This window comes from Ovis aries, chromosome 1 (genome assembly GCF_016772045.2).
Source record: "Ovis aries strain OAR_USU_Benz2616 breed Rambouillet chromosome 1, ARS-UI_Ramb_v3.0, whole genome shotgun sequence".
Classification (NCBI taxonomy): Eukaryota; Metazoa; Chordata; class Mammalia; order Artiodactyla; family Bovidae; genus Ovis; species Ovis aries.
In genome coordinates, this window is record NC_056054.1 from 116506504 (window position 1) to 116519822 (window position 13319).

The window sequence follows — 13319 nt, forward strand, 5'->3', positions numbered from 1 at the left end:
CGGGCGAGGAGGAGCCGAAGGAGGCCGAGGAGGAGGCGCAGGGAGGAAAGTAGAGGGAGGAGGGGCCTGTCTTTTCTCCAATGACCAATCAGGGGAGGGGGCGGGGCTACGAGTGCCCTCCTCTCTCCTTCCCTCCCCCGCCTCCTGGCTTCCCCGCCTCCCTCCTCCCCCCTTTCCTCGGCCCCCTCCTCTCTCCTCCTCGTCCTCCTCCTCCTTCTCCTCCTCCTCTCAGGCTGTGGTTTTTCTGTATATGTTTCTGGAGTCCTGAGCCTGAGCTAAACAAAAGCAGGAGGCTGACGGGGCTGCTGGAGTTTGCAGAGACACGGAGGAGGAGAGATTCTGTGCTCTGCCTTGCCGCCGTGGCTGGGGGAGATCTGGCTTTTGCAACAGCCCACCCCCTTTGAGATCACTCTGGCCCGGAGTGGGGGTGGGGGGTAGCGGGGGGTGGGGGGGGGGAAAGTTTGCATTGCAATCCCCCAGCCTTCCTCTCCTTTCTCCCGGCCAATGCATATTTGCAAAAGGATTAAGCCACAGATTTAAGCGCCGGGAGCCCATTTCTGCCTTGCAAAGGAGACGGACTGAAAAACCAAAAGCCAGCTCTGATTTCTTTTCGTCAAGTGGGAAGGTGGTTTATTTTCCTTGCTTTTTTTGGAGTCAACACCCGTCCCCACCAGTCCTTATCCCCACCCTCACCCCGCAACCCCTTCACGCCCCCCTCCCCCTCCCCACTCCCCATCCTCCCACCATCCTCTAAAGAGGCAAAGGGATTTTTTTTTTTTTCTTTTGGTCTTCTTTTTTCCCCCTTCTCTGTTTATCCTGAAAAGGATTTGAAGACAGCTTGAAGGATAAAAAGCCTTGGTGCTTCCCAGGAGCCGAGCCGAGGAGCAGAAGAGGAAGAGCCGGGGGCTGCCGTTGCCTTTGGAGATGGACGAGCAGCCCAGGCTGATGCATTCCCATGCTGGGGTCGGGATGGCCGGACACCCCGGCCTGTCCCAGCACTTGCAGGATGGGGCCGGAGGGACCGAGGGGGAGGGCGGGAGGAAGCAGGACATTGGAGACATTTTACAGCAAATTATGACCATCACAGACCAGAGTTTGGATGAGGCGCAGGCCAGGTGAGATGGAGGCTTTTCTTTTCCTTTCTTGGGGTTTTTTGTTTTTCTCCCTCTCGCTGGGGGAAACAATGGGAACCGAATCACCACAGCGCTTTCTTTTTAAATGTTATTCCTTGGCCCATTTTGACGAGCAACTATATGGCGGAGGAGTAAAATTTGAAGGAGCGTTGTTATCGAAAGTGCAATCTCCCATGCGGTGATGTGGCTGTCTGTATGTATATTTTCATATATTGTGTATGTGTGAATATAGAGATCTTCATATATATCCACACAAACACTCAGGCAAGCCGAAAATACTGCCAACTGATCCAAAAGCGGCCCTCGGCACTTTTTACTGCTTTAAAAAAGTATCAGAGAGAGCAGAATTGTCAAGTTTTGAACAGCATTGCATGTCTTCTTGTTGAGGGGCTCCGTAACATTACAAAATAAAATGTCCCATGAACACTTTATTTGCAAATATAGTTGACTCCTTACGTAAATCAGAAGCTTTGAATTTTCTGTGTGGACGTACTCCTCTAAAATTAATTTTTATCTTTCCCCCTTTCCATATTAAAAAAAAAAAAGCAGAGTAATTCTTTGTCAGGAGTTGTCAGCCATCCAGAAAATATTTTGCATTCATTTAATTGTTTCAAAAAGGCTGATGTAAAGAAGAGATAGTGTTGCTTTTAAACATGTTTGTTCGGTTTTAGAGACTCGGATATGTAGTGTAACTTTATTGTCTCTTATTTTGAGAGGGTTACTACCCTTCTGTGGCACAGAATGTATGGTTCTTTAAAAAGGGGTGGCGGGGGGGAATCAAGCATACTCTTTTTCCCATGCTTCTTTCAGGACCTCTTAGATGCTAGTAAAATAGAAATGAAGGCAAATGTGTATTTTATATATTTCCATCCTATAGGACACAAAGATCTTCATTAAGGAAGCACTATAAAGAAGCTGTGTAGCTTCTCAGTTAATCCACTGCCAAGTATATAGTTCTCCACTCTAGGATTTTACAGTAAATTCTCTTTTAAAAAAACAAAACATAAACTAAATGGCAACCCACCAACTGCTTGCCCAAGGCCGATCTTGAAAAGAAGAATTTAAGACACTCTAATGGCCACATATGTCTTTCCAGTTACCCAGCTTTATTAAATCTCAGAAGTAGCTGGTTTTTTAAGTAATATGTACACAGTTTCTCTACCTCACAAGACTTAGTTCTATGAAGAAGACATTATTATATGTATTTTTGTTTCAGAGAAATGGGAATTTGAATTGAGAAAATGAGAAGAAGCAATTTCAAGGATGATAGAATTACACTCTTATTTTAACTGTAAGCACATGCAACATGTAAACTCAAAAGTCCTGAGGTTTATGGGTGCTTGAAAACTTGGAAAGGTTCAGAGACTGGAACTATGCTATTTATTTTTTTTTAATAGAGGAAGGTTTTCAAAAATAATTTGGTGCCTTTTTGGAATTTTATTATCTGGAGAAAAGCTAATAGGTAGGGTCAATGGAAGATTTCCCACTGGCAATCTCTTTTTGAATTGGAACAGATTTCTCCATTACATTGTTCCAGAAAAATAAACTCAGACATACCAATAAACGCCTCTAATAACAAGTTTGTGCAGCCGAAGGGGCTGGTAGCACTGAGAAACACCACTTTTCTGATGTTTAGTCCCGCTCCTTTTTGTACTACTGAGGACAGCCGTGACTTGGCGGGTTCACCCTTTTAATGGCCTAAATGTTAAGAAAATCAGACACAATTTTGGGATAGGGAGATTTTCTGTTCTCTATAACCCAACCCCATGGACGTGCTTGGCAATACAATATTTCTGCAAAGCTGCATAGAATTTTTTGTAGTTGTTATTTATTTTGTATTTGGGCCTTTATATAAGAATACAGTTAATGAAAACTCCTTTAAAAGGCTCAGAAAGAAGTCTTTGATACCATAAAGTCTTCTTCACCATTTTTCTCACCCTACACCAGAACTAAATCACCACTAAGCTTTTCTTTTTAGTTAAACAATGTAACTCAGCAAATAGTTTAACTGGGTTTTCCTTTCCTTAGTCACATCTTCATAATGTACATTTATTATTTATATAGTGAACCCTTCGTATTTTAGACAATGTTTATTTTGATACTCTTGAATTTTGAGATTATGACTCTTCTACTGTACAGTAGATAGATAGATAGAGCATGCTTCTGGTTTCCCTTCCTCAGGATGTGTATCTATTTTTTAACTTTGAAAGGAATTTAAAAAGAACTGCATGTGTCTTGAGTGCCAGAGGTTTCCATTTATCTTTATACATTCATTTTAGTTAGTCAACACAATTCCCTTAACTAATAGCTGATGTGATCAGTATTTTGTTTCCAAAACAATATCCTTCTGTTAAGTGCTTCCAGAGTAAAATCAAGGGAAAGGTATTGTTTTGGTCCTTAAGTGCATGCTGAATACAGACACACAGAACCAGGTAAATCACTAATCTAAAAGGCAGAATTGTATTTATTTTTTCCCCCAATGGGTGCAAGGTCCTAATTGTAAATAATTGAATTTCAACACCTGCAAATAAGCAGTGTGTGCACAAGCGACATAATGTGAACACAGAGAAATGAATCTATTCCCCATATGGGTATGTTTGCCCCCTGGCAATGCATTTCCATACTCTTTAACTTGGGGACTGAAATTTTATAAATTGACAGTTCTGCTCAGAAGACCTTTCAAGCATCTTGTGTTTATGAGAATACAGGGGCATCTGCGGAATGAATTCAAACACATGGATGAATTAAATTTGAAAACACGCATACACACACACACACACACACACACACACGGACTGAGAAGCAGACAGCTCCTAGGCTATGGTGGTTGCGTAGATTATACAAAACTGTTAACCCGTGCATTTGACTCTGCCGTGTTTTCATTGCCCTGGATAGGATTATTGGTTTAAGACTTCCACTTGGATTAAACTACTCATAAAAAAACGAAACAAAACAAAACAGAAAACCCCAAACTCTTCCTAAATGAGCATAATTGAGGTTAGTTCTGTTCTGTAGTTAAATCCCTGCTCTCTCCCTGCTAATTAACATTATTTCTTTTTCTATGGCGGGACTCTTTATATTAAGTCATAAAGCAATTGAAGCATGCCACAGAGTTATGCTTGGTCTATAATTTTGGCTAAATGCTCGATTTTTTTCCCCCTGTGCATTATCAGCAGCTTGATCCCAGGAGTCCACCTAAGCTATTCTGTTGTTGTTTCTTTCTTGCAGAAAACATGCTTTAAACTGCCACAGAATGAAGCCTGCCTTGTTTAATGTCTTGTGTGAAATCAAAGAGAAAACAGGTAGGAATGAGATTCCAACATTTAAGCATTTTCTTTGGCCAATTGACCACTTAACTGGCAATCAGGAACCCATTATTTAAATATTAAAATTTCAGAATAGAAGTACTTTCAAGATTGATCGTATATTCCAATAGGAAGTCCTAGTAGCCTTGCTTCCTGGAACAGAAAGCACCAAGTTTCTTTGACAGTTATTACCAGACATTAGCGGTTTGCTTGCCTTAACTCTATTCCTGGCCTCTTTGAAATTGAAGCTAAAACAGAGGTTCTGAAGGGAAATTTATAGAATGATGTGCCTGTGGGGGAAAAATATGAAAGTAAAAGTCTACTTCTTAAAGGAATATATTTTGGCCCATCTTTAAGACAGTGTTTTTGGAGTTGGGCATGGGGGTGCTAAAGTGTTTAAAGTTTCCTCTTCTTTTTTTCTTGTAATTACACGAAGCAGCAAACTAGAGTTCTTGACAGAGTGTTGTCAGATACCTTTGTGGAACGCGTCACACAACATCAGGTTATCTGTATTTGAGTGCCCTGTGATTTTATAGCTGGGAGAATCGCTGGGTTTAGGAGAACAGAATGTGACGAGCTCACTCATTCTGTTGTTTTTCTACTTTCTAGACCTCATATCATGAACTAACACACTTATAACACATCCCAGGAGGGCATTTAAATTTTAAAGCAACAATTAAAAAATAGCAGTCATCAATCAGAGGTGTTCTTAAACAACAGATGCTCTGGGAAGGACACTTAGCAACATCCTCTTGTTTGTTTATTTTAATCCTTAATTTTCCAAAGTGAGTGCGTCTCTCCCTTGTAAAAAGAAAAGAGTTGAGAAGGCAGTCTGAAGCCAGGGCATAAAGATGAGGAACGAGGGGTGGTTATATAAAGCGGGAGCTTCTGCTGGCCTCTGACTTGGTCGCTCGCTGCAGAGCAGCGCGGAGTACCTGCCACCCTATTTATTTATTTATTTTTTACAACAAGGAGTGTAACAGTCAATAATTCATATCTAAACCATATAAGCAAGGGCATGACATGAATGAAAGTGACAATAAATATGATTGCATGCCCAGTTGATATACATTGATAGTTACACATAAAAAGAGGAAGGAGGGGCTCTGAGGGCACGCAGGGTGGCTTTCTTTTTAAGGGCTCTCTGTGTTTCTATTTTAAAAAATAAATAGTTTCAAGATGTGGCCATTGATCGAGTATGTAATTACTCGGGTCTTGAAATGTATGGAAAATTAGTAAGCAGCTCCTTTGTTGAGTGTTATTTGTGTTGTGCGTGACATCCCAGACAAAGCACCTGAGCAGTGATGTTCAGATCTTTTGAGTCTTCCAGGTTTCCTTGCCAAAGCCGAACCGTATTGCAAAGCTGGGAATTGCATTATTTTAGCTGTGATATACCTTTTAAGAAATGTATGGGTTGTGCATTCAAATATCAAAGGGGCTTTCTCAGTTTGTCACACTTTTAGTTTTTTCTCTATTAGCCTGGAGCAGGAAACCTAAGTGTGTATATATTTCTTCATCATTTGTTTTTTTCTTCCTTCTCAGTTTCTTTTTTCTCTGATTCTTATTTACATGGAATATTTGGTTTGTTGAAATTTGTTGCTTATTGGGTATGCATTCCTGCTGATCTTGCTTCATAAAATACAGAATCAAGCTATAAATGCATATTTGATAATTCAGTCTAGAGAGACTCTGTTTTTAAGATGCCCTCAGATTTTCATGGAGAGGAAGTCTATCAGGGCATTTAAATGTATATTGTGGTCAAAGTGTTTAATTCTAGTCTTCTAATTAAAATCTACTGCTAAGGCAGTAGATCAAGGTGAATGGATGTAAATATAGATCTGGTTCTGGTGTGGATTCAAGAGTTTGCTCCTCACATGAGTATTGCCTAAACTATGGTGATAAGAAGCAGTTGTGTCGGTCAGAATCATGCTCTAAATGTATAATTTATTGTTGGATTATGTATTTTGTTTTAAAATTTTTCTGTTATTGAGTTACATTAATGTTTGGGGCTTTTAAAAAATCTAAATTAAGGTTTTGTATGCTGTCTTTCAGATAATATATTTTAAAAAATAGTTTAGTGAATACTGTAAATTGAAAATAATGATTACTGACCCTGTGTTAAGAGGGAAACACGCACACACACAAGTTTTGGATTAAGAGGGCACCTATGGGTGAAAGTACAAAAAAAGAAATAGTAAAATAAAAAGAGAAAAAAAGAAAGGCCTTTCTCCTGTTCCTCAACTTGTGTATCAGAAGGATTAAGGAGAAGGAAGAAACCTCTCCTGGAATGTTGAGTGTTCCGTGTTGTAGGTAGGAGACAACTGCGGTGTGCTGAAAAGAACTCTTTGATTGTAAAGCACGGTTACTTACTGAAGATCGACCTCACCCTCATTCTGGAGAGCTGGCGAATCTTCCATATGGTTGATGTGTCTGCAACACATTGTGTCTGTAAAGTTGTAGGAGCTCTTTTTTCTGCCCCCCACCCCCCTCCCGCTTCTTGATACAGAGCTAGTGACAAGATTGTTTGGATGATCAGTTCATGTACATTCTTTCATTGTTTTGGGAGTTTCCCTATTGTTACTTTCAAGTCTTTACGCTGAATGAGTATTTTTGAGCTTCCTTCACAAGTATTGTAGAGGTTATTTGATTTAGGGTGGGCTCTGTTTGTATTCTCACAGGAGCACACTAAGGGGGTTTACCTAGGTCTTTACAAGGAAGTCAGGACCCTGGAGGAGCGTGGGGCTTGCATTCCCTGGCGGATTTTGCTTTTCTGATTTTGGTCAAAGACTTTCATTGGAAAACTCAGAAATTTGGAGGGAAACTAGCTAAGACTGTCTTACCAACCTTTTGGAACTTTAAAGAAACAGACGCGCGTAACACCTAAAGTAGGCGGCACCGTTTAGATTACAGTTGATTGACAGGTATTTAGTCAGAAATTACTGTGGGGATATTCAGGGAAAAAGAAAAAGAACCCAAGTGTCTTCTTGTTGAGAAATGTCGGTAAGTTTTTATTTTGATACCTTTTTGCTTTTTTAAATAAAAATGCCAAGAACAAGGAATGCCTGAACAATTCTCAGGCTGCAAATCTCAGTAAGAAAACTCTGCAAGACCTCTAGCAAGTATGTTTCAGAGGCGGCTTTTATCTGCTTGTTCCTTCTAGGAGCATAGAGATTTCATAGAGTTTTGGACCTTTTAATACCTCATTTTCTTTCATTTCTTAAGAACTATTCCTTGTCTTCTGACATATTAGAAATAGGCTGGGTTTTGCATATGTGTAGAGGTGGTGGTAGTGGGGTTGATGGGATGGAGAGGAGAAAAAAAAATTAAAACATACTGAATTTCTTAAAAGGACCTTAACTATATTTTTAAACATTTCTTGAGTAAAAAAAAAAATTTCTGTGTCAAAAATCATGCCGGTTTAAAAATGAGGAAAAGACACAAAATATTGGTTGCCATTTACTAAGGAGACTGTAGATAGTTATGAATAGCTGTAATTGTTGTGAATAGTTTTAAATTTTAGAACAAAATATGGCAGTTTTCAGCAAATTTTCCTCTGAGCATCCTCTGCTCTGAAGTTAAATCAAATAACTGGAGGATGTTAAAAAATTACTTTTTGCTTACTTAATGCCCTTTTGTTCTCTCTCTCCTTCCTTTATTCTTTCTGTTCAATTAACACTCCCATCCCAGGCTCTAGTTTTTTTTTTTTTTCTTTTTTCCTTTAACTCTACTACTGTATTTCAGTTTTTTTCCACCCTCTCTTATTAATTCTCACCTGCCACTTCTTTTTAGTATAGCAATTACATTATGAAATTTCTGCTTCTCATCTTTTTATAGCTTTAGAGAATAATTTGTGTGTGTGTGCACCCACCTGTATACATGTGTATGTGTGTGTGTTTGTATATGTAGGTGGAGGGGACACCGTGGAAGGAAGTTTATATTTTAGGAAAATAATTCTGAAAAGATTAGGCCTTGAGCAGAGAACAGGAGGGAAATAACTTCAGACAATTTAGAGATGCCTCTAATCAGACTTCTTTTGGGGCTGACATGGCAGCAGTGACTTTTCATAAATGTTCATCTTTTAGAAGGCAAAAGCAAAAAACTTTTTCTTGCTGATGATAGAATTCAATTTTTTTTTTTTTTTTTTTTTTGTGGAAGGGGCAAAGAGAAAGGGAGCAAACGAAGGGGAGTTACTTGATGTGGTTTTACTTGATCCACCGTTTCAGGCACAGTGTGTTAGCAGAAGGCAGGTGATTAGACTCTATATATTTATTCTGATCTGGATACGAGCAATAGACCTACAATAATAAGACTCCGTGGAAGACACAGTATCAGCGTCTGATGAGAAGCATCCCTTCTCCAGTCGTTTTGTGTCATCCCCTTTTAGAAGCCGATTTGGACCCATTCTGGCAGCTGAGAAGTGGGGAGAAGGGTGCAGTGAGCAGCCGGGGTCAGATCTACCCGAGTGAGGTCTTTGGAAATTTGGTGTCACGTTTTCTAGCTACTGGCTGTCTACGAGGACCGGGACTGAGGAGAATTTAAGTGAAACTGAGGAAGCTCAAAGAAGGTTCATGAGTCGGGGAAAGGCACGGGGGAGACCTGTGGTCTAGGCCTTGTGGACTGCTGGGAGCTGGGAGCAGTGAGGGTGCTGGGACCCCAGGCGGGTGGCAGGCTGCACCCAGGGTGGGGAGGTGGCAAAGGCTGGCTCGCCGCTGGGGTCCGGCCTCTTCTACATGCCTTTGCTTCTCTGTTCTGCTGACATTCATATGCTTTTGGTTTTTGTTGGCAAAATTAAAAAATTATCCCCAAACAAGCAAACCAAAACTCAGATATTAAACATATTTAAATAGGAAGGCATTTTAATTTTTTCATTTAAAGCATAACCCTGGCTTCTCTTGAGGCATAGTTTTACATGCATGCTTTAGGGGAACTTAGGCTGCACTTTGGTTCCCATCTGCTGTTAGATGAATGCTGTTATGGTTGGAACTTGGTGTGGTGATTCTAAATATACTTTTTACCTTTGCTTTTTATTTAAAAAGTCACTCAAAATGCCACATGATTGAGGCAGTGTCCTAGGTACAGCTCCCAAAGACAGCTCTTACTCATTTTGCTATGCTCCTGAAAGCACCCTGTCCTTTGCATGGACATTTTAGCCTGGGTTAGAGGAATATAGTACGTCTATCTCCTCTCTTGCACCCTACCTGAAATGGTGTGGTAAGGTTTAAGGAATGTAGTAATTGATGAATAAAATAAGCAGAGGATTAATGAGTTGTTTGTAAAGTACTTTGAGCTCCCTGGATGATACAGATAAGAAATACTGTATTTTCTATAGTAAATTATCTAGAGACTTGCATTCTATTCCATTTCGTAGTTTGCCAGTGTGTTAACTCTTCCTTTGAATATATAATTGAGTGGTGAGGTAGTCATTATGTCCCATCAGGAGAATTTTCTGGTTGAATCTTTTGTCTCATCTTCATCTTAGCGATAACACTTCTCAGAATTTGGCAGAGTGAGTTCCAGAATTAAAAAAAAAGGAGTGTGAGTATAAACTGACATAGGATTATATAACCTATCTCCCTTCATGGCAGAATAAGGTCAGTGGTGACTTCCTGGAAGGTCTTCTTACTTCTGACAGCTCTCTTTCAGGCTCTCAATTATTGGTGGAAATCAAGATTGCAGTGGATGGGAAAATGCATCCATTTTGGTTTAGGTCATGGTATAGTTTAAGTCAACTGTATCTCTCATCGGTCCTCTGTCATTAAGCAGAAACTGGGTGGGTCCCTCATACCTGTACTAGCTCTGGACATACCACTAAGTAGTTTTAAGATGACAAGTAGATAGCTTAAATACTTTTAGGAGAAGCTATAATAGTAGTGGTTGAGGATTTGATCTCTGAAGCCTAACAGCCTGGGTCTGTATCCCAGATCGCCAACTTTTTCAGTTGTGTGACCTACTTAAGTTTACGGAACTTCTCTGTGCCTCATTTTTTTTTTTCCACTTAGAAAATATAGATAAAAATGGTACCTATTTTGGAGGGTTATTGTGAGGATTAAATGAAGTAGTACATGTAAATTACAGTGCCTGGCATAGAGTAAACAGTCCATAACTGTTAGCTTTTATTATTTCTGGCCCTGTTTTCTTACATGAAAAAGAGAGGCTTGTACCAGATGGTCCCTAAAGACCAAGCCAATTCCAAGACTCTGTAATTCTGTGCTGAAAAAAGAAAAATAGTGCTGAATTTAAGATTTGTTTTCTTATGTTTCTCTTGCCATTCTCTTAAAGTGAGAATGAGTTGTATCTGGCCAAAAGGCTGGGCAAGGTTGGGAGAAGAGGGGAAGAAAAGAATGGATAAGAGCAAAAATGAAGGTTTTCAATTATCTACAAACTGGACAACAACCACCTGAAAAGTTACAGTGGCATTTTTAGTGATGACATTTTCTTAGCATCAGCAGCTGGAGATATTATGTAATGACAGTTAAAAATATTTTCCCTCTGAAAACACATAGGCCCATCCATTCAATTCACAAAGTTTCTGAGGAGGAAGAGTAACATAAAGTAAGGTTAGGGCAACCTGACCTCTACCTGTCTTCCTCATATGTTCCTACTTGAGGGAAAAATGTTATTTTTGTTATAACAACAACCTTGATACTAGTAGGTTTATTTATTTTTTTATAGCTTTCTTGGGATATATTTCATATACCATGAAATTCACCCATTTAAATTATACAGTTCAGTGGTTTTTGTCTATTCACAAAATTGTGAAACCATCAATACAACCTAAATTTAGAATATTTTTATCACTCCCTACAAAAAAAAAAACAAAAACCCTGTACTCATTACCAGTCAGTTCATATCTCTCCCCTTGCCTAGCCCCTTCTAATCACTAATCTCTGTCTGTATGGATTTAACCATTGTGGACATTTCACATAAATGGAATCATATAATATATGGTTTATTACTAGCTTTGTTCTCTTAGCATGGTGTTTTTAAGGTTCACTGTGCTATAGCATGTACTGATACTTCATTCCTTTTTATAGCCAAATAATATTCCATTGTGTAGATATACCACATCTTATTTATCCATTTAGCAGTTGATGGATATTTAGGTTGTTTTTATATGTTGCTGCTGCTCTGAACATTTGAACGAAGTTTTATGTGGCCATGTTTTTATTTCTCTGGATATTTACCTAGGAGTGGAATGTTGGATCATATGGTAACTCTGTGCTTAGCAACTCTGTGCTTAGCATTTTGAGGAAGTGACAAACTTTTGCAGAGTAACTGTAGTAGATGTATTCTTAAGTTTTATTGTAAATGACATTAAATTTGGTCTTCAGCACTTTCAGCATTCCATTTTTTCAGTCTTTTTCTTCAGTCACTGGTCTTCCTTTTCCTCTGTGTGTCAAGGTTTACTGTATTTTTTTATCTTCTCAGATCAATACCTACTCTAAGAAAAAGTATTTTGATAGTTGCTTGACTTGAAGTGAACATGATCAAGATTTATATGAAACCTCTCTAAGAACTATCTGCATTTTAGAGAGAAAAAGAAGTTAAGTCAAAGGAATGAATCTCTACGGCTAAAATTTCAGGTGTCAGGTTCCCGGAGAAGAAGACCTTTGCCAAGAAGACCAGACAGTATTCTGAAGAGCAGTCTAGTATGACAGAGAGAGCAGGGTATCTGAGTGAAATCAGTCTGGATTCAGATCCTCACTTGTGTGTAACATTGGAAAGTTGATTTAACAGAGCTTCAGTATCATTAGCTGTACAGTAAAGACAATGCCATGTAGGCTTGCTTGAGGGACTAAACAGGACAATAATATAAAGCACTCAGTTGCATGAGTGTGCTAAATAAAAAGCAACTACTGTTGTCTTTTCAAAACCACATGACTGACTGTTGACCTCTGGTCTCATTAGTTTGACACTGTCTACTCAGGTTGGGTTTTCTACCAGCTCTGGCCGGAAGTTTTTGAGACTCCCTGAGATACTTCCTGACAGTGCTTTTAAGTGCTTTAAAAGATTTTCTGTGTGAAAGGGGGGAACCCCCAAAACTCAGCAGAAGGTATCCCAACACTCTTGTACTTCCTTCAATCCTAGAGTTCTAGTGAGAGAAGAATCCCATTGAATAGTGCTATGCAGTGAACCCATATTTCATTCCAAATTTAATGTTTTAAATTTTGTTTTAGTCCACTGGAAAAAAAAAAGTGAAAAGAAACAGGTGAAATTAATTGTAATAATACATTTTATTTAAATCCAAATATATCTAAAATATTTCAACATGTGGTCAATATAAGATTATAAATGAAATATTTCCACGTTTTGTATTAAGGCTTTCAAATCTATTGTCTATTTTACATTTGTAACATCTTCCATTTGGACTAGCCATGCTCCAGGTGTCCAAGAGCCTCATGGGACCACTATCCTCCATATTGGACAGCATGGCTGTACAATGGTTGTTCTGGCATCAATCTTTGTTTTGTCCTTTTCTTGGCATAATTTTCACACTCTAAGGAAGACTCCTGCTTGTTCCCTACTCACACTTGATCTGGTGGTTCTGCACCAATTGAAACTGGTTCGTGATGGATAGCCATGTTGAGAAAAAAACAAACAAACCATATCTAAGGCATCTCTTTCCAGCAGGGAATATCCCACTCCTGGGAGCCAGGATGAGGTAGTTCCCCTTTAACTCCTTCTGCTTTTACTTCTTTCTTTCCTTGACTCCATGTTTTATGGTTTGATTCCTTATCCTTAACAGAGTTTGAAATGTTCCCTAAAATAAAATAGGTGGTGGAAACAACCACCTTTTATTTATTTATATTTTTGTACAGCGAGAATACAGTGGAACAAGTACAGAGAATTCCATGTGGAGACAAAAAAAAAGTTTGCTGGA

General features: G+C 39.1%; 1 protein-coding gene across 5 annotated transcripts in view; it reads left to right on the forward strand.

Moving 5' to 3' along the window:
• The first annotated feature begins 277 nt into the window (after window positions 1-277).
• The window catches only part of PBX1 (PBX homeobox 1), a 336948-nt gene continuing 323906 nt past the window's right edge, over window positions 278-13319 (forward strand). For 4 of the 5 annotated variants that reach the window (XM_042257198.1, XM_042257206.1, XM_042257209.2 and 1 more), the window contains exons 1-2: window positions 278-1115; window positions 4362-4435. In XM_042257198.1, the coding sequence (XP_042113132.1) occupies window positions 925-1115; window positions 4362-4435 (265 nt within the window). In that variant the 5' untranslated portion in view covers window positions 278-924. The remainder of the gene's footprint in view (window positions 1116-4361; window positions 4436-13319) is intronic. The other variant, XM_027977641.2, reaches the window with a different exon arrangement.